Here is a 23142-nt window from a genome sequence, read left to right on the forward strand (position 1 = left end):
AGGTTACATTTCACTCGATGAACGAGCGAGTTTGGATTTTGGCCAGAGCACTTCAATAATTTTATTGGGATGACTGCCAAAGAATGTTTTGGTGGTTATGGTTTGGTTATGGTGTCAGTCAGAATACGTTGCGACCCTTTTGAGGGTGCTCTCAATGTTTTTAGTTCACAGTTATATGCTACATCTCGTCAGTAGTCACCCATCTGTGTCTTCCTTGTTCCTTCAGGCATCTCAGAGCCTGTGGAAGCCCCAGAGAGACCTCCCAAGCCCCTCCCAAGGCGCATCAACTCTGAGCGCCGACCCAGCCCCGTGCCCCCGGTCCACGGCCCTCCCGGTTGCGGAGCGACGGGAGGTGACGTCAATCCTCACATAAGCAGCGAGATCGAACATCTCATGAGTCAGGGATATTCGTACCAGGACATCCAGAAAGCATTGATGATTGCACAGAACAATATTGAGATGGCCAAGAACATCTTGCGAGAGTTTGTCTCCATTCCCTCCACGGCGCACATTCTCACATAGCACACTCGGCTATTTCACCCTGGCTCGGCTTGATCTTTTTTATTTTGAAAGGTCGGCGTGGCTCGTCGCCTGGAGCGTGACCCCCTCTGGTGCTTGTCGACCCAACCGGCCCGTCGTGGAATTTTTAATTGGCTGGCGCTCGCAGCATCTCTTTCAGCAGCCTTCTAAAACTGCGACAAGAGCATCTCGCCAGGCCCGACTCGGCGTCCACCGTGTTGAAAAAAAAAAAAACAGGACGCCTTTCGGAAGCCTGGCTGAAAATGTAACCAAGACCTCATGAATAAAATGTATGTCTATATGAAAGTTTAATATATGGTTAAATGTATATTAAATGTGTGTAATATATACAAGTCAGTATGTGAAAAGATGTCCGCTTCGAGGGTCACTTTTAGTACAAGCGCCAAGCATGTGCTCAAAACGGCAATGCGAGCTTGACTTGAAGATGACTCGGATTGGCACCACTGCGTTTGCGTGTTTGTACGTGTGTTGGAAATGTAAGCCCACAATTCTTCAAACTCTGGCCCAATTTAATTTGTAATTTGTCAAGTGAAAATGACAGAAGGAAGTTGCAAATTGTTCTTTCAAACCATTTTTAAAAATGACCTGTAATGAACTCCAAAGTCAAAGACAGCGCAAGCAATGATTCTCTTGCATACCACTAGAGGGAGCCTAAGATTCTGCTAATCCATCTAGCAGGAATTTCTTTAGATGTTGCAAATTACCTTACTTAGCGGGTATGAGTAAATTTCAAATGTAAAGTAAAATTGTTTTGTTGTACATTGAAACATCTGCCACTTTCCTGTGTCATTTCAATCTTAAACATCGTCACAAAAAATGCTTCAATCCAAAATTGTCAAACCAACGCGGCTGTGGTACTCAATTTCTTTTCATGTTCTTGATCCCAACTTATGTTTTATTTGAGGTCAGCACCCTGGCGTCTGTGTGCGAGTGCTAGCATGTGTGCTTGAAGTGAATGTTGATATTGTAATGTTAACCATCACGCAGTACCAGATGGGCTTATGTTGTGTGATTTGAGCTGGCTGATTTTTATTTCATTTCATCTTTGACATCGTCCGACTGGTTCAGGTTTCGGTCTCCAGCTCAGTGCGGTGTTTAATTACAAACAAATTTTTGTCATTGATTTCATTTTGGTAATATATTAAGTGCTGCACTGCTGCTACTATTATGATAGTGTTAAACAATTAAGCCTTAAGTGTACGTTTGTGAATATTGTTTAACTGCCTTTAAAGTGACAGTATCGCCGTTTTCCTGCAGTCGCTAATGTAGCATACTTGAACGTACAAGCAGCTTGAGAGCTGTCAACTCTGCAGTGTTTTTCCTTTTTTTTTTGGGGGGGGGGGGTGGAGAGGTAGCTTTCTTTCAGATCGTCATAGCAACAGTAAGCAAAATTCAAAGCAGAATTGGGCTTTAGGGTCCAAAGTTACACGTCATAGAAAGGGAATAGCTGATGATGTAATAGGTGGGCCCCACGGCTTTGATGGACGTCAGCAGCAGGCCAATTTGCCAAAAATAACTCAGGAATAACTTTTCAGACCCGCTGAGTCGGAATCAATGAAGTCACACTTGTAGCCTTTTTCTTTTTTTTCTTTTTCCCCCTCCCTGCGTTTCTTTCAGTCATTCTAACTTGCACAATATTTTCCAAGGTCAGCAGGCCTCTGTAGAGAGAAGCTTCCAGGTACTTGGAATAAACACACACACACGAGCTTTGTGGTACATTGATGTCACACTCCTGTTGTATATGAAGAATGTGTGTCTGATGCTTTTCCAAAAGCAAATAAGCTTATTTTGGTTTAAGATAACCCGGTCAATCCTCATTTCTGCTTTTATGTTCCTAGTTGCCTTGACAAACGTGTTGAATGGCAAGTAATGGAGTCTTCATTACTTTTTTGCGTATTTCCAGGGCAGCGTGTCAATTGTGTATTCATGTACTCGCACAGTATACCAAATTGTGCTTTGATACTGTCACTCTAAAGGCGCTCGCAGTCATACAAGAATGCTGTCGGCTCTCATTTTACATTCCTGTATTCTGTCCCCCTCCCCAACACAATGTTTTGTTTACTTCTGTGAATAATTGTCGAAAGCAGTGCCATTTGTGTGGAGATCACGATTGACTGAGGCCTTTTTGTTGTGTGCGTGTGCGCATGCGATTGTTGGGTGTGTGAGCTTCATCCGGGAGCACCTGCTGTTTACTTTTCGTCTTAGTCCCCGAAAAAAGACTAAGCACATCCCGAAAGGCTGTTTTCTCTGCACCTCCAAAGTCATGCTTTATCGAAATGGGTCCACCCACAGGATGCTGTGGTTTCACGTAACCTCGTCGACAACAGCCGTTTTGAGAAAAAAGAAAAGAAAAAAGGCATTGGTTAAAATTCATCCTTGTTTTCAAAGATCATATCACTTTGGAAGACTGCACAGTGCTGTTAATAAAATTGTAAGCAGGAGAAATGTTGAGATTGTTGTGCTCAGTTGACAACTCTAAAGGTATTTTGGTGTAATTTTTATGTGTAATTTAAAGACACTGTGTTGACCTAATTATTGCAACCCGACACCATCCGGTTTCTGGAACGTTTGTCCTCCTTCGGGTCAAATGGTGGCATTTAGAATATTTGCACTCACGGGACAATTGGAATAAAAAGAAGCAGGAGAACAGGAAAAATATGCAAACGTTATCCAAATTCCAATTTTCACATAAGGTCAAGTGTCAGTACTTTTGTTTGTATATGTCCTAACCTGTTCTTTTAATCTTTTTTTCTCCTGGCAGATTGACAAGACATATAACTAATGAGCATGTGCTAAATACATAATCAGTATTTAAAAAGCAGCAAATTGGCTTGAAAGTTCCCCAAGAGGACAAAGCAACGGACAAGCTCAATGTAAGTACAGAAGCGGTTACATAAATCAGACAAACATATTGTTTTGTCATATTGTTAAAATCCTAAATTCATTTGGGATAATTGAAGCATTACATAAAGTGTAATTAAGGAAAATATGCATTTTCTGTGAAGAGTTCATGCAAAAAAAAAAAATAGAAAAAACTAGTCGAGAATATATAGTGCCTTCAAAGTGCAGTACAAAAAAAACCCATAAATAATATAAAATAAATAAAACCACTAGAATTTGTATGCTAAAAGCAGCACTTTTAAATACAAGAATATTTTCAAAAATATATAAATTAAACCTTTCTTTATTTTGGATGCTAAAACTGAAACTGTTCTGTCAGTACGGCATACAGATCCTCCATAATTGAATTGGGTTAGAGTTATAAATTCATTTAAAACAATGAACACTCCCTTCAACAGTATTTTTATTCAGTAGAATTTTTAAAAAATGATTTGAAAAGGCATCACTTTACATTTCATGTCTCTAGTGATTTAAAGGGCATACGTAAACAACTGATAAAAAAAAAAAAACGTGAGTAATGGACGTTCATAAAACAACTTGAGCGTTTCATCAACAGAACTGCACAAGTAGTAGCAGGACTGTACAGTATCATGATCCAAATACCAGAATGTCACAAGGCACCAAAACATCTTTACAACTCGGAAGATGCGATATTTTCTCCATTAAATGACAAAGTATACTGGCAAACTCCATTTCCGGACAATGTGAGAGCTATTCTCCCATCACGCTTAAAAAAAAAAAAAAAAGTATCAAAATCATCTCTTTTATTCTTTGTTTGCAAATACAAAGGCCACACTATTGTTTTCTTCAAAACCGTAACCCATTCACTGCCATTAACGGTTGTAATCGTCAAAAGATGCATTTTAACTGGGCTGGCAGTGAATGAGTGAACTGAAAAAAGAAGGCTTCACATGGGTAGAGATTGTGTCACTTTGGCTTTTTCTGCTTAAATATTCACTGAACACATGAATACTATTTCATAGACAAGCCTGCTGTCCGTCACAGAGAGGACAACTATGCAGTCACTAGATAAGCTTTCATTTTCACATCACACAAATAAGTTTCACATTCAACAAACACAAGTGGAGACCACAGAGAAATCAGTGCACTAAAAAAAACAAAAAAAACAAACCATCACCGTGCTTCATGTCGTAACAGTAGAACGTGATTTTTTTGGGGGGGGGTTGCATATATATTTATATATATTCAAAGCTCCGGACGTAATCTCTTTGGCCTAATAGTTTACTATTTGTAAAGCTTGAACACACACATGCAGTATTCCGAATGTGAAGGAACAATAACACTAGATGTTAATCCTATGATGTGAAATCTAGAATAATTTATAACAGGTTTGCAAAAATATATCCCAGAGAGTGGAGGTGTGAAGACGTTAGCTTCAGAGATTTAAGGGAGAATGTCGATTAGACGATTTAAGCACTAAAAAGCAAAAATATGTTTTGGGTTGTGACATATACACAAAAGATTTTTTCAGTGTACGGACTTTTGCAGAACGGCCGTCTCTGCTCTTCATAATCAATACACTTTAAATAAGGAAATATATATACACGGATGACAATATGTACACTGGAGGAAGAGATTGTTCGGGTAGCTCTATAGTGATTGTTCGGCAATAAAAAAATAGTCCCTGCTCAACGGTGTTTCAGCAACATACAAAACGGACAGCCTCATTCAAACAGTGTTGCGTTTGCAAGCCCAGTGTGATCATCTCAGACACTTTTTGATTGACAGAGAAAAGAGGCTGCGGTGGAAGCTGGGAGCCATCAGCGAGTGTCGTCGGGTGGCAGCGGTGGCTTCCTCCTCACCGTTGTTTACTCCACAGGACAAGCAAGTTGGAAGAGATATGGTGAGTGCGTGGAGGACTGGAAGTCTTTTACTGGTGTCGCACGGGGTAGATGTTTACCTGGTTGCTGGAGGGGAGTTTCTCTCCGTTCACCCCGAGGAGAACGGCGTCTTCGTTGTCGCTCTTCATTTCCACCACAATGTTGTCTTTGCTGGATTTTTCTTTGGTGCTACAGGACACAAAAGAGGTTGAAAAGCATCTATTCCTATATGATGTTTTTAAAAAAAAAAAAAACTGAGTTAAACCACAAATTGAATGTAACAATTTAGACTGAATGCTGCAATTCAATTTATTGTGCTGCAAGTCCTGGTGTACCCGCTTTTGCCACTAGGGGGCAGTATTATACAGCCAAAGCGAATAGACACCTGCTGCAAGTGTCAGGGTAAGAGTGTAATTTGCGCCATTTCTCATATATTATCTGTCTACATGTGTTGCTCCACTATTTGTTTTAATATTCGTTTCTTACAAGATCACAACTATCAAAGCTAGCTGCCTGTATGTTAATGGCCTTTTCCATTGTTTGTTAGCATTAAGCTAAGTGGACTTTCCTAAGGCAAAAAACAACAACTGGTTTTAAAAGCACAATGTGTAACACTAAAAATGAAATGAATGGACAGAAATACAAAAAAAGGTAACAAAATAAAGATGTTCACCCTGGGCAAGGAAACAAAAACAGTGTTGACTGATCATAATGTGTACTTACAGGTCCTGCTTGCCGGAGCGGCCGCAGATCTTTCCTTTCTTGTAGAGGAAGTAGAGCACGCTCCCCAAGATGGCCAGCAGCAGGATGCAGATGATGATGACGACAATGATTACGCCGTTGCTCTCTGGTGGTGAAGATGCAAAGAAACAAGGTCAGCGTTGGTGGAAAATGAAGGGCTGTGGGGTCAGGTGCATGGTGGGAGGAGGCCGACTGTGCAGCATGCTGCAGCGTGGAGGGATCTTGCCTCAGGATAGACCTTTTCACTGTCATGTCACATCTGCTTCTGGGCTGGTGTTTTATTTTAATGCATTTTTTATTTTACTTTTCTGCCACCCAAAAGTTACATGGTGCTTATTGTTTACAAACATAAAAAGATCTACAGTCCAACTTATTTGGAGGGGAAAAAAAATGAAACCTGGCAACCTAGAGAGAAAAAGAAGGTACAACCATTCTGAAGTGGAGGAGAGGTAAAGTGTGCTGATGCATGCTGGGAATGGTGGCATTCATTTGGCAGGAGCAGAAGTGTCAAATCCAGGTCCAGGATGGAAAACCCCTGCCACGGTTTGGCTTCTCATCAACCTAGCCCACAGATAAACCAAGAGCTCACTGGTTTACCTGCCCATTAATTAGAAGCACGTGTTTTTGACTTTCTGGACCTGGATTTGACACCCCCGGTCAGGAGAGCCAGCGAGAGAACAGAAAGTGGACCCTTAACATACTGTACAAACCTTTCCTGATTTTCTCTGGTGGAATAGCAGTTGCTGCTTGGACTGAGAAAAACCACATGAGTACAATCATCAGTGGGGAAGCAAGGGGTAATTGAATAACTCTAACTAGCAGGCCACACACACACACACACACATATATCCCAACACATTGAATATAGTATGAAGTGATTTGAAATATGAGCATCCGGCGTGAACGTGTGATGGCAGTCAGTCGCACAGCTCTCCTGCGTAATGTCATTAAAGTGACACTTGGTAAGAAACAGAAACCAGGAAACTTTTTTCATCTGAGAGGCCTGGAAATGTCTGGAATGCTTTAGCACAACTAACTAGACTTGAGGAGGCACCAGAGAATTTCAGCTGCTTCCTTACAGTCCCACGAGAGGCATGCAAGTTTTCTAACTAGCCTTAGCCCATATCGTCATAGCTTTGTACTAATTTTGCATCCTTATACATGTATTTTATGAAAATAATAACTGAATTAAATGGATTACATATAAAAGTTGAATAAACCGAAAAAAAACAACCTAAAAGTTTCAACACAAATAGTTCTTCAAGATTAACTTCAATTGTTCCTCTCAAGAGAACCACTTGTGGCACTCATACCACACTTTGAAGACCATCTTACAAACTATTAACTTCACATACTAAACACGCACATTTCACATCGGACCTTCACCATGTTGTGTAAATGTTTTCGATATACGCAGTGAGGCAGATGATGCTGAGACTTTGACCTTACCTGTGGAAGAAGAAAGAGTGCTTGTGCGTGTGGTGGGAGCTGCTGCTGTGATGTGTACAACTGTAATAAGGTAAGAGGCACACAGCGGACGTCACAACATTTGAACACACACGGGAGGAGGCCACAACAATGGTGACACACAATCAACACATTAGCACAGCCTAAACACAAATAACGGATGTGACACACACCAGAGGAACACAGAAGGGGGGGGGGGGGGGGGGTCTCAAGGCTCTATGAGGAACTGTAAACAGAACGTGTATCTACTAAGTACTGTCATTTTCCTGACACCAAGTGAGTTTAAATATGTGATGTTGCAGCTATAAGGAGCCAGGCAAAGAATGCTTGTAGCCTTACCTGTGGAAGAGGAAAGAGTGCTTGTGCCATTGGTGCTTGTGCTAGTGGTAGTAGCTGCTGCTGTGGTGTGTACAACTGGAGTAAGGTGCAAGAGGGGTGGTCACAACATATTAAATGGTGGTGGGGGAAGGGGGCGGGACACAACAATAGTGACACGTAAACACGTTAACACAGTCTAAACACAAATAACGGATGTGACACAGACCACGGGAACATCGAGAGGAGGGGGGGGGGGCTCAAGCAAGTCTCAGCTAAATGTGGCGGATGTGTCATTGTTGAATATGTCAAATATGTCCAGTCGATAATTGTAGCCGATGTCGAGTGTATCATGTCGTAAATCGAGTGATTTGGATCAGTTGGAATAGATATGATCATATCGTAATCTGTTGGGGAACATTGTGAACGGATGTCATCACTCTCAGAAGTGGCAAGATGCTCGAGCCTAATAGGAGAATGCAAAAGCCAGACAGGAACTCACTGGCTTTGATGTTGTATGCCAACGCGTCAGCGCCGTACTCGTTGGAGGCGTTACAGAAGGCGGTGAGGTCTGATGTGACCTCCACGCTCACTATGCTGTGGACGCCGTCCTCCGTCTCGGTTTGGGATGTGGTCTCCAGGATCTGGAGTGATATAGCAATCATTCAGATTCCATTTCAGAATTGAAGGACAATCGTCAGTGATACCTTTCCATCAGGGGTGGTCCAGATAACGCTTGGAGCCGGGAACCCTCGTACATGGCAATTCAGGTCCACTGTGCTGGACACACTCTCCTCGATGTCTGTGTGTTCTGGTTTCATAATCTCTGGGGCACCTGAACAGCGAGTAATCCCACCGAAAAGTTAGTTTGTCTCAAATGATTGACTTTTTTTTTTTTCAACAATTAGTAACTCAATATCTAGATTGAAATAATAATCCACCTTTTACATGGACTTGAAGGGTGGCCATCTTCTCCATGCCATCAATTTCAGGAACGCTCACCACACATTTGTACGTCCCAGCAGTGTCAAAGGTGGCATCCTTCAACATTAAAATGTGGCCCGTCGACACCTCTTGTCCATCCTAAAAGTCAACATCATTGATTTGTATCACTTTTAGGATCAATAAGAAGTCATTGTCATTTCAAAGATTCCGAATTCGTTGGGTAACGCTTTCCTAGCTCCGCGTCACGGTCGTTACGGCAACGAAAACCACACACAGCGGTGAGGACCGGATCATGTTAAGATGACAAAGACCTTGAACCAAGCTGTGTGCGTCTGTAGAGAAGACAGGGCGTTGCAGGTGACTGTCCACTCCGTGCCTTGAGCTATCTCCACGTAACTGGGCAGCACCACGGCGGGGTCGAGGTCTGCGTACGCAAGGGGAAAAGAATCAAGAGTGGTAGCGGCGGTGAAGCAAACTTTATTAGCAGGAGACATACAGTTAACAAACACAGTTGTGTTCCCTGAGAGTTCCTCATAGGTGTTCATGTCCATTGAGATACACTCATAATCTCCACTCTGGAGGCGGGTCACATTTTTCAGCACAAGCATGTTGGACTCCACTACATATTCTTCCTATTAAAAGCAATTGAAAAGATATGTCAATAAGAATGCTGGACAATTTAAGTGAGTAGTTTACAGTAGTGCCTTGAGATACAGTAAGTGCTCACCCCTCCCCTCTCTGCTCAACTGAGAAAATGGTTTGTCTACATATGTCGCATGTATTTGTTGCTTATCAACAATACATAGATGCTAATTATTAGCCGATAGAGTTTCTCAAAATTCAGGTTGCAGAAATTTCTTGAAACAATTGACTGATCCGTAGCTTATACCTCCCTAAAAGTTGAGTCACTTATATCTCAAGGCAACTCTGTATGGAAGAAATAAGAATAGTTGCTTACGTTTCCGTGCTTGACGTAAACAGAGGATGGCATATTACCGTTGCCTTGGCAATTAAATATAATTGAATCGCCCTCTTTAATTTTTCCTTTTGGTGACTCCACCCACACGTTGACAGCAGTGGACGGGTCTGAAACGCAATACAGAAACGGGATCAGAGGTGAAATGTCATTATCGGAAATCTATTTTTTATTTTAAAAAGCAAATGGCGGGTTTAATTCAAATCGAATCCAGGTTGTTAGATGCATTTGATACGTCACATCTTTGTGTGAAAAGATGTTGGTGCGTTGGGTTAGGGTGAGGCTCACAGTACACGGTGATATTAATGGGGTTGGTCTCGGTCATTCTGGTTCCTCCTGGAACGAGGTAGGTGACCTCGCAGTAGAACTGAGCATCTTTGTCCTCCTTCATCACCTTCATGCTCAACTCACTCCTCACGGAAAATAAACCGCTGGACTCAGTGGTGGTGCTGGCAGCTACATTCACCACTGCAAAAACAACGCACGGAACGTGACCCGGTGCAACTGAGCTGAGGTTCATCACAGTCGTGTCTCACCGTCGCTAACTAGTAACGGAGCGTTGTTTCGGTACCACGTAATTTTTGGCTTGGGGAAGCCATTTTTGACCTCGCATGAGCCAATCTGGAAAATAGTAGAAATGGGATCAATTCTGATGATGATGTCATCATTTAGTAATACGGAAAACAGCGTTACCTTGGACAGTGCGTTTTCATCGACAAAGATACCCGTCTGCACTCCCTCTATGGTTGGGAAATCCGGTCTTTCTGTGTAATAAAACAACTCAATCGATAATTTGTTTCAAAGAATTTTTGAAATATATTTTAGGAATTTATTTATATCATGAAACATCAAAACAAAGATTTATTTACATCTTTTAATGTGACTTAATCACCTATTAAATTGCAATCGCAATATTAAAGGATAAAATTGCAATTAAAATATATTTTACAAAATGATTCAGCCCTAGGAACAAGAAGCCCATAATTCATGACGGCTTTCCCAAAGAAGCTCCGTCTTACGTCTTACCGAACACCAGTAATTTGGTACGTCCCTCGGAGACACCGTCGGTCAAACTCTTGATGAGGCAGATGAACTCCAGCTGGTCTATAACTCGCACGTTGGCGATGGTCAACACCACCTCACCGGTGGCCGCCGTCACGTTGACCATGATACGGTCCGTGAACTGCGTGTTTCGGTCCACCAATTGCATAGTGGCGTCCTGATAGTAGATCTTCTGCTTCTCTCCCGTTCTCAACACCTGGAGATAGGAATTGATGTTATTGTACAATGATAGCATATTTTCAACTTTACGTGTGAGGTCGGGAAACTCACATAGAACCACTGTATGGTCAAACCGCCAATTCCGTCATCTGAGGTGAACATGCAGGTGATCTGAGCTGTGTCTCCTCTGAAAACCTCCACTCTGTCCTCCATGTTCACCTCCACCACCGCCCATGCTAACAGATAGAGAATAGAAGAAGCCTTTACATTGCAGTTTTACGGAAAAGCGGTCGTGGCAAACTAAAACATAGTGGTGCAATGAGAAGTGGAGAATTGTTCTTGTGGGCAAAGTAGAGTGAAACACTTGTGGCTCAACACCATGTCAACGTAAACACAAAGAAGAGTCGCTATGACGAGAATGAGGCGCCCACCCATGTCCACATGAATGTGCTGCATTCCACTATGTCACCCTCTGGCAGGAAGAAAGGCTCATTTTACCCGGCACAGTGCTCCCACTGTTCCCTCCCAGACTGCCTTTGAGGGACAACTGGTTTTCTCTTTCTGAGCTTGATATGATGTCATGCATCCTTCAAATGTGCAGCACATGTCCACAAAGACCTCAGGATCTAATGAGTGGAAACACCTGAGCTCAAAATTGAGGATAGGAATACCAACAGGATGTAAAAAGTTTCAAATTTAGAAATGGAAGAAGTTATTTTGTCATGATGGAGAATTGTGTGAAACATTTTCAAGGAAAATGATCATTTATTTCATTTTGGAATAATACTGTAAAATTTTGAAAAGCGAACAGTATTTTGTCATTTCAAATGCCGAATTTTGGCCAGCCAAAAAATTCAAAGAATTACAATGAAATTTTTATTTTTAGAATAAATGAATATTTTTTTATTATGATGACCATCTTCCCCCCTCCAGTGTTTTAAACAAACCATAATTTTGACACTTTTTTTTTTCTTGTAATAGATATTCTGACTTTTTTCTGATGTTTTGACAATATTAATACCCACCAGACCACAAAATGAATAATTCTGTTGGCCTTTAATTTCGATGTCTACTAAATTGTGAAGTTATGAAATTCCGATGTCACATGATGCCTAAATTTCCCACTGACATAAGAATTTGATTTCTTTTTAACATGAAGCGAGAATGTTTGGTTTATGTGGCAAATAGACTCATAATTGATGGCTTGGCTCATCATTTATTGTCATCATAAAAATGGTTGTGGTTGGAGCTAATAAATACAGTACATTCATTCCTAGTACAACATAACCTTACATATCATTGATCAAGTCTTGCATTGACCTTTCCCCACAACGGGATCCCTTCCTCTTTTGGAATTGGCCTCCAAGTGACTCTGAAGGTAATAAAATGCTCACATGCTCCCATTTCGTCTCGTGTTTACATGTGAAAGCCAGGCGGCCCCGTGTTTGTTTGATAACTTCTCGCTGTGAGCTTGGAGCAAGGTTTTAGTCCAAAGATTATCTGTCTGTCAAGGACAGAAGATTTCAAACAAGCACATGAACCAGGTTTCCTGATTTTCGGCTCACAAGTACAAGTTCAAGCAAAATATCACCCGACCTTCAACCACTAGAATAAAGTCCACCAAACACACATTTGCTGACTTTTTATGCTATGTTTAGTTCTTTAATGCTTTGTTTTGTTACAGAGCGACTTAAACAATGCGCCCATCTCCATTATGGACACCCCCACCTTGCCGTCGCTCTGCTGTGTGTTGCCATTCGGGACCTAATGGAGCTGGACGGGTAAGAGATCCAATTAAAATCTCGTAGGTAGACATTTCCTATCCATTAGCCATGGAAGGACAATGCTGACTCACCCCCCCGCCCCCCAGCAACATTCTGCCCCACTTCCTCTACCTGATACAGCTCACCATTGAAGGTCTATTCATGGGAGACTGTGTTAAATGTCACTTGTATTTTATGTGCAGTGCATCGAATGAGGAGAAGCTGGCACTACATAAGGCCGCAAAATCGATTGAGAGCAGTCGACGATAATAGTCCTAAGTCAGTATGACAGAAAAGCATTGAGCTTCCACTTGAGAGAGGATGTTGCTTTTCTTGCCAGCAAAGTCATTTTCACACATTTTCCGATTCAGAGACAGCAATTTTATTTGCTGAATGTGTTATTGACACACAAGATAACCGCAATTGATCTTGGGAGTTTTTGTTAAAGACGGGTCCACACATATGGAACAGTGAGCTTGTTGAGATTTGCTGTTTGCTTGTTCAAAAGTTTCCATCTGTTTGGAGTTACGCTTCATGAAAGCTACTGTTCACCGTTTAGCTGGCAAATCCCACTTTCGCCATTGGCAGCCCGCCCAAAACAAAGATGGCCGCTTCCAACAGACCTTAACGTGAGCTGGCAATCCAACACAGACTATACTCTTGAGTTATGAACGATAACTCTTGTCCAACTTGACGTCCATCCAGTTGCGAACATCTCATACTGAAAAAATACCATTTACAAGTGTTTTATCGCGGACAAAATACTCCATAAGGCAAGAAATACCTTTTTAAGCCTTTATCAATGTAGAATTGTTTCAAGGGAACAATTTTGTCTTGATATGTGGACAAAAGCGGTGTGTTAATGGAATCTCTTCTTCCATCCAAGGGTATTTAATCAAAGGTAGCATATTAATATTTACATAGCAGTGCAGCATTGTCATTGTTTGCCCTCAACTAAGCCATCAAGTATGACGTGAGAGTGTGTTGTTATAAACTCAAAAGGTAATCGCCTTGGTTGGTGATTACATTGGGCCGAAACACAAGGGGAGTCTAATTAGCTTCTAAATAACTCCAGGATCTTATTCCAATCCGCCATGCGCGTCACTTGGCACCAGCGACAAGAGATCTGCGACATGTTTCCAGTCCTGTCACATCTAAGAATAACAATGGCCTATCAAGCTTGTTTGCTTACATGATACTGCAGCCTGACAGCGCGCTGACCCAACTCATGCCAGGAATAGAAGCCCTCACATCAGGACATGAGACAGAGAGAAGGGGAGCATGGGAAATCGGTGTAGTCTTGAGAAATTTCTGGATGTTAACAGATGAACGTGCAAAGATGAAGACGGAAAAGATGGTTGGTGTGTGAACAAGCAATATGTTGACTTCATGGACCTTTATTTGACAAATCTGTCAGTGGAGCACTTGGAATATCTGGAGGAGGGGTGCAAATGTCAAGAGGTCTGCATGCCATAGCGGAACTAGAGTCACTGCTCTGGAAGTCATAAGTATTAAGAGAAATTAATATGTATCAATACCAAATACTTCCCGTAGCCATAAAAAGCAGGATTACAGAGGACGTAACAAATGAGGCTGGTCTTGAATTACTGGTCGGCCCCCGCACTCCATCTCACGAAGATCTAGTGCCACAACAGTAGCCCCCACTTAGTTTCGCTCCACCCCACTGAGCGAACGACTCACAAGAATGCGCTGGGAAAGTCTTGAAATCATAGACACTAAAGGCCTTGTCACACATTCATCAATCACATTAAAGCTTTGTGACGCATCCCGGGACATTTAAAACCAGTATACACACACACACACACACACACACCAAAACCCGCCCACTGCTCCATATTGTTGCATAAATATTCTGTAAAGTAATGAATCTATATTTTTCCCTCTTATTGTCTACTGAGTGTTTAAGACTACATTTACACGACAATGACCGCTCAATGACATCTGCTTCGTACGTCAGACGCTTGTGGTTTGGCGTGAGGAGTGAGGGGCTTCCCTAAAAACCCCCTTGACAACCATGTTTGTTGGTATTTGGACTTAGCAACTCAAGTGAAGATGGGACAACTTAGCCTATCATCATATTCATAAATCATATCTTGTAACTGGACTCTGGATGGAGGAAATGTCTTGATAACTGTCGCATGCTAATGAGCCAACTGCAATAAGAGTTTTGAACCTAACGTAAAGAAAGCGTTAAGGATTTGCTTTCCACCCATCGCTAGTGCCGTGGTTGTTCGTGCAGCTGGCGTGTGAACAAGTCCAAGTCTGATGACTTACTGCCGTTCCGAGTGGGGTGGGGTCCCTCGGGATTGGCTTTGACCTCAATGTAAGACTGAACAGGATGAGCGGTATAGAAAACAATGGGTGGATTTGCATGGTTTGAAACTCTCATAGAACTACATCAAGATTTTTTGGTCAAGATGGCGGACCCAACCCAGGCTTAAATGAGACGTGGCTAACAGTGTGACATGTATTTCCTGGTGTATGGACACAAAGAGATGGACAGAAACAGATATATGGTGAACTTTGCATTCTCGTGATTCCTCAGCAAAAGATGGAGTCGTCACACCGACCTGGCAGAAACCTTTGCTTACGAAAACATGCCGGGATTTCCATTCATTGTCAGGATAAGCAAGGATGCAGAGAATGTAAATAAAGTGGCGATAATAAGAGCGGACCACACAACAGCAAAGAATGGAAGGAGGGAAGCGCGTTCCTTCTCTTGTTTCTGACAGAGATCCGACTCCATATTGGGTTTCAACAAACCACCTGCCGTGGAGATCGGCTCGTGCTGATGCTGGCTCGCCAGACTCCAATTTGTCCTGCAGGAGGGGTGCGGGTGGTCACAAGTCTGACAACACCAGGGCGATGAGTGTTGACATAACACAGAATTTATGTTTTTGCTAGTACAATACTGACAAATCTTTCTCACCATTCGTGGGATGCAAGAGACCTCAGAAGACCTCCAACATTGGCCGATAAAGACGATTGGGGTTTTGATTTTTGCAACTTTTTTTTTTATTATCCTAATTAGGGTATTGTTTTGTTTTTAAACTCAAATCCCCAAATCCTAAAATGACCTTTGCTTTTAATAGCCAATTTGTTTCCCACACACATACACAAAAAATGTAAACGCATTGACTTTTGACATTACGTAAACTATTCCCACGTCCAGATCCAAAACTTTCTCAAAAAAGATAAATTAGCCTCAAATGTATGCCGACTTGCGTTTGTAAGCATGTGTGTGTGTGTTTTTTTTTTTTTTTGTCTGATTGCATCTCAGTGAGGCACTTCCTCATGCCTGTTCACATGATGGTACAAACGCCCACTCCATCCTTTTTCCCACGTCCCAAACTGTACAACGCAGTCCCCGTACAAGCCCGTTTCGGAGAAGGCCGAGGTAAAATAACACAAATTGCTCAAAAGTATGGGAAAGGCCAACAGGGACGATATTCTCGGACGGGGCTGATGTGGTGGAGATGTTCCATGACTTGGCTTTACAAGTATGAGAGCGCAAATTCCTTGCCTGTCGAAAATGACAGCTATAGATGGACTTTTACCGTGAGATTGTTTCACTGACTTATGCGTTGGTGTTTTCATCAGCTTTGATGATCAAATGGTAGGATGACAACTTTAATATGTCAGCAGAGGTCCAATCAAATTTATTAAAATCATGTTAGACCTTCAGTCCGCCAACATTTAGGCATGGTCTGATCAGGTCTAAATTTAGATCAACTTTTTGCCACCAAAATATCACGATAGAAGGATCATAAAGACTATGAATAAATGATTGCGAGTCATTAAGTTGACCTCGGTTGCTAAGTGTCTTGTCGGAACTAGTTTGATACTAAACACGTCATGTGACTCGAAACAGTGAAATGAAAACAACGATCCCTTGAGCGCCGCATCAGCTGTTTCTACTTACTGGGCACTTCAGTCGTGTCAATGAAATCAAAACCAATTAAAAAATCATTAAAAACTATTTTAAGCAGTACGGCATAACCTCACCAAAGTGATCCGGGTTTGATTTGAGACTGCTTGTGATTTAGGGCTATACAAATAAACTTGACTTGACTTGACTTGATTTAGCACCAAATTGAAACGCCTTCATTGAGACACAAAACATCAGAAAATAAGATAAAAAGAAAAAGTGGTGGTGGTCTGGAATTTAATGTTTATGGAGAAGAGCCCAAACCATGACTGTTAAGTGCTCCAAATAACGTCATGTAACTAAACAAGGCAAAGCCACACGAGTTGACTCTGTGGAGTCGACGCACGGCCCGTGGCTGCGGCCCGCTTGGCTGCATTAGGTTAAAAGCATTGTAATGGGCATTAGGAGCATTATTTCAGGGAAACAACATCCATTATTAAGCAGAGATGCAAACCCTCCTGACAGGACTCCCGTCTCCACGTGTGTCTCCCTCAGGACCCCCTCACGTATCAATTTGGAGCCTCTCTAACTGTAACTGCCACGTTCAAAACAAAAACTCCAAAACAGCTTTTTTTTTTTAATATTGCTTATTCCCAAAAGGGAGAACTGGAATGTATCCGAGATATTGAATCGGTCACTATTGCCTCAGCGGCATACTTCCTGACACATTGTCTCCACGTCGTGATAACGTACACAATGGCCGCCACGTATTTGCTTTCTTCTTTGCAAAAAATAAAATCTGTCTGCCTGTTTTGAGGGTTCTGACTGCTATAAAATGTTCTCAGGAAAACGCTTAAGTGCATACTGGATGGTGTAAGTCCGGCCATCTGGACCATCTAAAAGAGTCTTGGATCACGTTTCCCTTACACTGTTATGTCTGGTTGATGGTCTGCAGGCTCATGTCTGCAGACTTTTTTTGGTTTTTTAACTTTTTTTAGTCGTGTCGCTACTAAAGCCAATCACCCATATAAATATATTGGATTATATATCACACTATAAACTTCAATTTAACTCACTCATCCTTGCCTTCCACTAATGTCCCTACTTTCATTGTTCACGCACTGCATTTTCTGATCAAATCATATTTTTCCAAAGATCTTACACTTACTATTATTTACCCATCCGACCATCCATTTTCATAGCGCTTGTTCTTATTTTGTAGGAATCTATCCCTGCAGACTTTGAAGCTATGGGTTCACCCTGGCACACATTACAACTATAGCACATGTCCGGCAAGCACTCCTCCGTGTGCACACCCTTAGCATTCTCCTTGGGAATGCCCACTACATTTGTTACTTCACACCCCATGCAGTGTCCAGGAATGTTCATCATTTGTGAAAGCCGAGCGTCCGTGTGGCACCGGCGTCAGTGTGAATGACAAGCGGGAACAACTGGCTCCCCTCGGAGCTATAAAGTCAACTTTGACCCGTGCTGGGAACAAAAAGCACATTGATATCGTTGGAAACGGAGAACCTGATCTGGAGCTTGCACAAACAATGTTAAGAGAATCCAAATATGTTGGCACTTGGCAAATCCATTTGTGTTCGTATTTTGTCATTTATATTGTCTTGTTGATGGAAATTTAGGGATAGAAAGGTAGATACACAATTGGGTGGCTACATATATTGTGCACTATAAAGTAGGTTATCATTCTCGACCACTAGGGGAGCTGTAGGACAGGATGTCTCATACAATGTGACCAGGTAACGAGTCAGTTGTGCACATTTTAGCATCTCGCACCACAAACATCTCACCAAAGTCTTCAATTATTTGAATCTTTATTATCGTTATTATTAGACTTTGTAATTACGCATTTCTTTTGTTTTCAGAGGAGACCCAAGCTCGGTGCCAACCACGCTAAACAACTAAAGAACTCTCTGAATGCAAAACTGTCAGGAGACATCCTGCCTTTCCCCCCCGTTTCAAAAGGTACCCTCATTCACCCGCAAAGAATCTGCAGACACCATAGAACTTCATCCTGTTTGTGTTTTTGACAAGACAAGCTCTGAAATGTCATTTACAGTCACCTTTGTGACCAATGAACTTGAAGTCCAAACAACAAAGAGCAGGATTAGAATCTCCATTCATTTTTAGTCTTGTGGTAACATTTCCACACAAAACAAACAAAACATGCTTTTATCTACAGTCATTTAGCTGCAGGAAGGAGATAAAACGCCAGATAGAAACATATTGTTTTGCGATAATCTACATGACGAACACTAACAGAGTCTGTCTGTTATTATAAAGTCTGACAAACATTGTCCCGTTATTTTACTTTTGGTACCCTAGACAGTAACGTGTACAGATACGGAGATGCTAGCTCGCGCTAACACAGCATCCAAGGTGTCATTCAAGACGTCCAAAGCAGGTGGCCTTGTGTTGGAGTAGCGCAGTGATTGGCAAAATGTAATACGAGAAACGTGAGAAGCTCTCCTTAGTGGTTGTAAATTTTTTAAGTGAAGTAAGGTTTTCATTACAGTTCAGTTGTGTTTCACTTTTAGGTACAGTAAAATACAAGTCACCTTGGTCACAATACATCAACTTGAGTGACAATCTTTGTTAACAAAGTATGACTCGAGTGGGATTTCATGATCGGTCGAAACGTGAACAAATGTGTGTTCTCGGCATTGTGCAGTCACCAGGTGTGTGCAGCTGTTGCTCTCATCTTGGAGATTTAAGTGGTATCAGCCAGGCCCAGCAACCTTTAATCCGCTTTATACAGATGGAGCAATGCATTCAAATAATCACCACCCTCACACACTTCCACATATGTATTTTATATTTATTGCAAAGTGGCGATTCAACCCCCCCAAAAAATAATCATTATTAGCGTTAAAAAGAACCTGATATTTTTTTTAAGGATCTGTTCAAATTTTGAATTTGGACATTGATAATTGTGACTATGCTTGCATGGTTGGTGTCAACATTTCAAACATTTTGCAACGTTATCATAGGTCTTCCATTTAAACAGCGCGGTCTTCTTGCCGTCAGTTCTAAGAAGTATTGAAATTTGAATTGTTAAGTAAGACAAAACACACTTGCAACTTCCTTCCTCCCACTGTAAAACAAGCGTTTCCGTAAATATGTCATTCATCGAGACTGGAATTGTTTAAAAGCTCGACGTGCTTGGTGCGTACACAATAATAGGACGACCGCGGCTGAGTGATGACAACAGCACAAAGTCCTGGAAGCAGCTGCGTCCACCAATCAGCCGCCAGCGCTGCTCAGTATTGAACCCGGTAATGGTGATAATGGACAGTATTCACATCGATAGAAGCATCAGACTGTAAAAGGAAACCTTTGGCTTGCAGGTGGTCTGCGACAACACTTTCTAGAGGAGCAAATAATAGTTCTGTTTGGAAAAATCAACACTTTGCGAATACTCTTTGGTCAGACGTTATCATGTCTTTCCTTTCACTATTCTGGGAATGTCTGCCCTTTAAAGGTGAGACTGATGTGGCTCCATGTGAGTTACAGTGTTGCAATCAGGATGCTTAGATCACATCAACACGGGTTAAAGCTCACTCTGAATAAAGACACATTTTGTTTAGCACGCAGACAAGAATCTGCTCGACGGATGCCTGAAAGCGTACCGTAATAGGCCCAATTACTCAATCGCACGTGGTGTGACTGAAAAGACTCTGACTTTATCCCCCGATTAAAATGCCTGAAAGTAATAAGACATTTTATATTTAGCCACTGCTATGAACGGTATTCATCCACAATTCATTTCTGGGAGTCAGGAAAAACAGAAAGCGTAGAGCAACAGAAGAGAATTGAAAGCTATGTATGGAAAGGTATTTTTAAAAGCAGATGATCAAATGGATGCCAAAGCAAGGGGAGGCCTAACTCTGTCACTATTGTAGCCAATCAGAGCCCAGAAGAAAGGCCTTTATGGAAACGCTACCAAGAGTGATAGCAAAGCACAGTTAAAGTGGAGCTTCTTCATACTAGAATAAAAAAATAAAAAAGATGAATAAAGCTGAGTGTTGTGTGGAGTTGCGGTTGAACCGATTTGACAAAATGTTAGCGGGTCGCTAAGTGTACAAAAATAAGATGGTTGGGGTCGTGAATAGCAATTAGCTTTGTTAGCTTCAGCTATTCTGATCATCAAATATTCATACAAGCGGGACCACGGGACATTTGGTGGGAACTGGGGGCGCCATTCGTAATTGCAAAAAAAGTATGTCCAAAAAATGCACGGACGACAACTGTGTGCTAATAAGAACTTTATTCATATCACATTTACCTGTTTTCTAAAAAAAAAAATAGATTCAGATAAAGGTGCAATGTAATTTTTCTATCGTCCCAAAAAGTTGGCGTCCGCTAGACTGTGTCAAAGAAATATTAATTGATTAGTCAGCTTTGACTTGACTTTTATCACATTATAGTTGACTACAAAATACCTTTAGTTTTCTTCTTCTTCAAGAAAAAAAAAAGTCTGCTTTGAGAGAGTTCCCAGGAAAAAATACTGTAAAAGACAGTTCCAGTGTCTTTTATGTTCAAGAACATGAACTAAAGACCTCCACACGACTTTTCCCAAGAAGGGTCACAAGTGAAAGCGTCTCACGTAAACCGTGTGTAAATGTTCTGGAAAAATCGGAATTCATGGACTGGTAACCGTTCTGCTGTGCTGCTCATCCAGCCAGATCTGTCGAGCCCCCATTTTTCATGCGACCGAACAAAGCCGTTTATTGTCGCAGTTGTAGAGCAGACAGCGGGGCCCTTTACATGAGCTGCTGCTCTTTGGCCCCTTTGCTTGATTGGCCCATGTCACAGGAAGTGAACATGTCCTCGGTCGCTGCTCCGCTTCAGCACCCCGGCTGTTTTTCCTCTGATGTCATGGTAGAGACAAAAGATGGGCCACTCATGTTTCTCTCACAAATCAACAACAACCAAATTTTCAAAACAAATAATTGACATCCCCAAAAGCTTTAGGATTGCCTTTAGGTCCCACAAGATGGTGGTAAAACTAAATGAACAACCTCATCGCCCTTCAACACAATTCCTTGGCATAACATGACTCAATATAATAAAACAAATCAGTCCAGGTGTTACCAGGGAACCCAAGCAAGCCAGGCAAGGTCCAGGAAATGACTACCAAGTGCAAGGGAGGTGACTTGTAAGAGCCTGTGAACAATGGTCAGGCTGACCTGAAACGGAAGATGAACAAACACAATGCGCATGGAGGAGGTAGGGAAAGGTGGCCAAAGACAAAGAAACCAGAGGGAAGTCCGACCCTGAACGAGAGGAAAGGTCCGGGATGGGCGGAGGCCGCATGAGCATCCATGGCATGTGACGCACAAACACGTCCATCAACGACACAAACCAAGCCGCACAGTAGTCGTTAACACCGTATTCCGAGCCACGCTGCTCTAAAAATAAACAACCTTTTGCTTCCCATATAATGTGAGCAAGAAACCTTGACTTTTCCTCCGGTCGAGTAAATAATTCATTAAAGCATGTATCCCAATGTACGCTGAGAACTTCTTCAACTGATATGAAAGAGGAATATATTGGCACGGTCAGACAGGAGCTGACCGGAAGCAGAGAACTTCTGTGGAGGGCTAAAAATACGCAACCACCTTATGTGAGCGTCTTTATACAGTGAGCTCAACATCCTCTTATAGTTGACCTGCCCAATCACGTGCCAGTGATATTTAAAATTTTAGAATTAAAAAAACAACGCAGCGAAATATGATGTGCTGTAAAAATGCATTACTTGAAGTCATTCTGTTTGAAAAAAGTTAAAACAATTTTACAACTCTAAACATGTGCCCCAATTTTTTTTTTTACATACTTTAAACACAGCCATAGCAGCATTCACTCTCATTTTTCACCCAAATTGAATCTAAGCAAGAAGATGAGTCTCATGTAGTTTACACAGAAGTTTCTCTACAGGCAAACAGCTGATCCGCAGCTTTTTTTTTTCTCAATGTCTATAAAGCTCTATTATGTCCACATGAGTTACTTTTAACTGTTATATTGTTGTTTTTTTCCAGCACTCACTCGTATAGCCGTGAAGGAGGAACACAAGTCCAGCCAGCAGAGAGGCAGAGAGCCGTGCGTCCATGCTTGTTGATCGGTACAGTGGAGGTCCGTCTGATGTGTGTGTGAAAGTGTGTGTGAGAGAGGGAGGAGGAGGAGGAGGAGGGTGTAGTAGCATGGAGTGGGCCTGAAGACGCACACACATTGAGGGAGGGAGAGAGTGAGGGAGGGAGGATGCACCCATGTAGAGGGGAGGGGGGGGTGCAGGTGGTTGCAAGAGCAAAAATGAAATAATAATTCATTCATTTGACTATAAATATATTGAAGGTGAATTTTCTGTCTCTCAACATATATATATATATATATTTATATATATATATATATATATATATAGTCAAATGTATAAATTTATTTTTAATATACGGTCAAAATGAAAGCAAATCAAAATGAAATTAATATAAAGAAATAAGCAAACAGGTTCGTTTGAATCGCAGT

General features: G+C 41.7%; 2 protein-coding genes across 9 annotated transcripts in view; one reads left to right on the forward strand and one right to left on the reverse strand.

Annotated features, from left to right (window-relative positions):
• The window catches only part of cbl (Cbl proto-oncogene), a 42965-nt gene that overhangs the window by 14491 nt on the left and 5332 nt on the right, over positions 1-23142 (forward strand). For 4 of the 6 annotated variants that reach the window (XM_085915564.1, XM_085915566.1, XM_085915567.1 and 1 more), the window contains one exon: positions 227-2985. In XM_085915564.1, coding sequence (XP_085771690.1) covers positions 227-522 — 296 coding nt within the window. In that variant the 3' untranslated portion in view covers positions 523-2985. Of the gene's footprint in view, positions 1-226; positions 2986-3301; positions 3414-5190; positions 5306-6007; positions 6157-7440; positions 7543-12631; positions 12729-18488; positions 18589-22661; positions 22756-23142 lie in introns of those variants that run through there. The other 2 variants (XR_015066601.1, XR_015066600.1) reach the window with 1 other exon arrangement.
• On the reverse strand, positions 4632-22825 carry mcamb (melanoma cell adhesion molecule b). 3 transcript variants are annotated; one of them, XM_085915569.1, is made up of 18 exons: positions 22669-22825; positions 11059-11183; positions 10753-10984; positions 10420-10490; positions 10263-10347; positions 10015-10194; positions 9709-9836; positions 9247-9382; positions 9062-9174; positions 8747-8888; positions 8513-8640; positions 8308-8449; positions 7830-7904; positions 7473-7532; positions 6734-6775; positions 6006-6129; positions 5363-5471; positions 4632-5273 (listed from the first exon to the last, which is right to left on the reverse strand). In XM_085915569.1, the coding sequence occupies exons 1-18, from the start codon at positions 22823-22825 to the stop codon at positions 5271-5273; spliced, it is 2052 nt and encodes a 683-aa protein (XP_085771695.1). In that variant the 3' UTR covers positions 4632-5270. The 3 variants fall into 3 exon arrangements, with proteins under 3 accessions (XP_085771695.1, XP_085771696.1, XP_085771697.1); XM_085915570.1 differs by lacking the exon at positions 7830-7904 and having other exon boundaries at positions 22669-22767; XM_085915571.1 differs by lacking the exons at positions 7473-7532; positions 7830-7904 and having other exon boundaries at positions 22669-22767.

The sequence above is a fragment of the Syngnathus leptorhynchus genome, chromosome 7 (genome assembly GCF_054491065.1).
Source record: "Syngnathus leptorhynchus isolate UIUO chromosome 7, UIUO_Slep, whole genome shotgun sequence".
In the NCBI taxonomy this organism is placed as follows: domain Eukaryota; kingdom Metazoa; phylum Chordata; class Actinopteri; order Syngnathiformes; family Syngnathidae; genus Syngnathus; species Syngnathus leptorhynchus.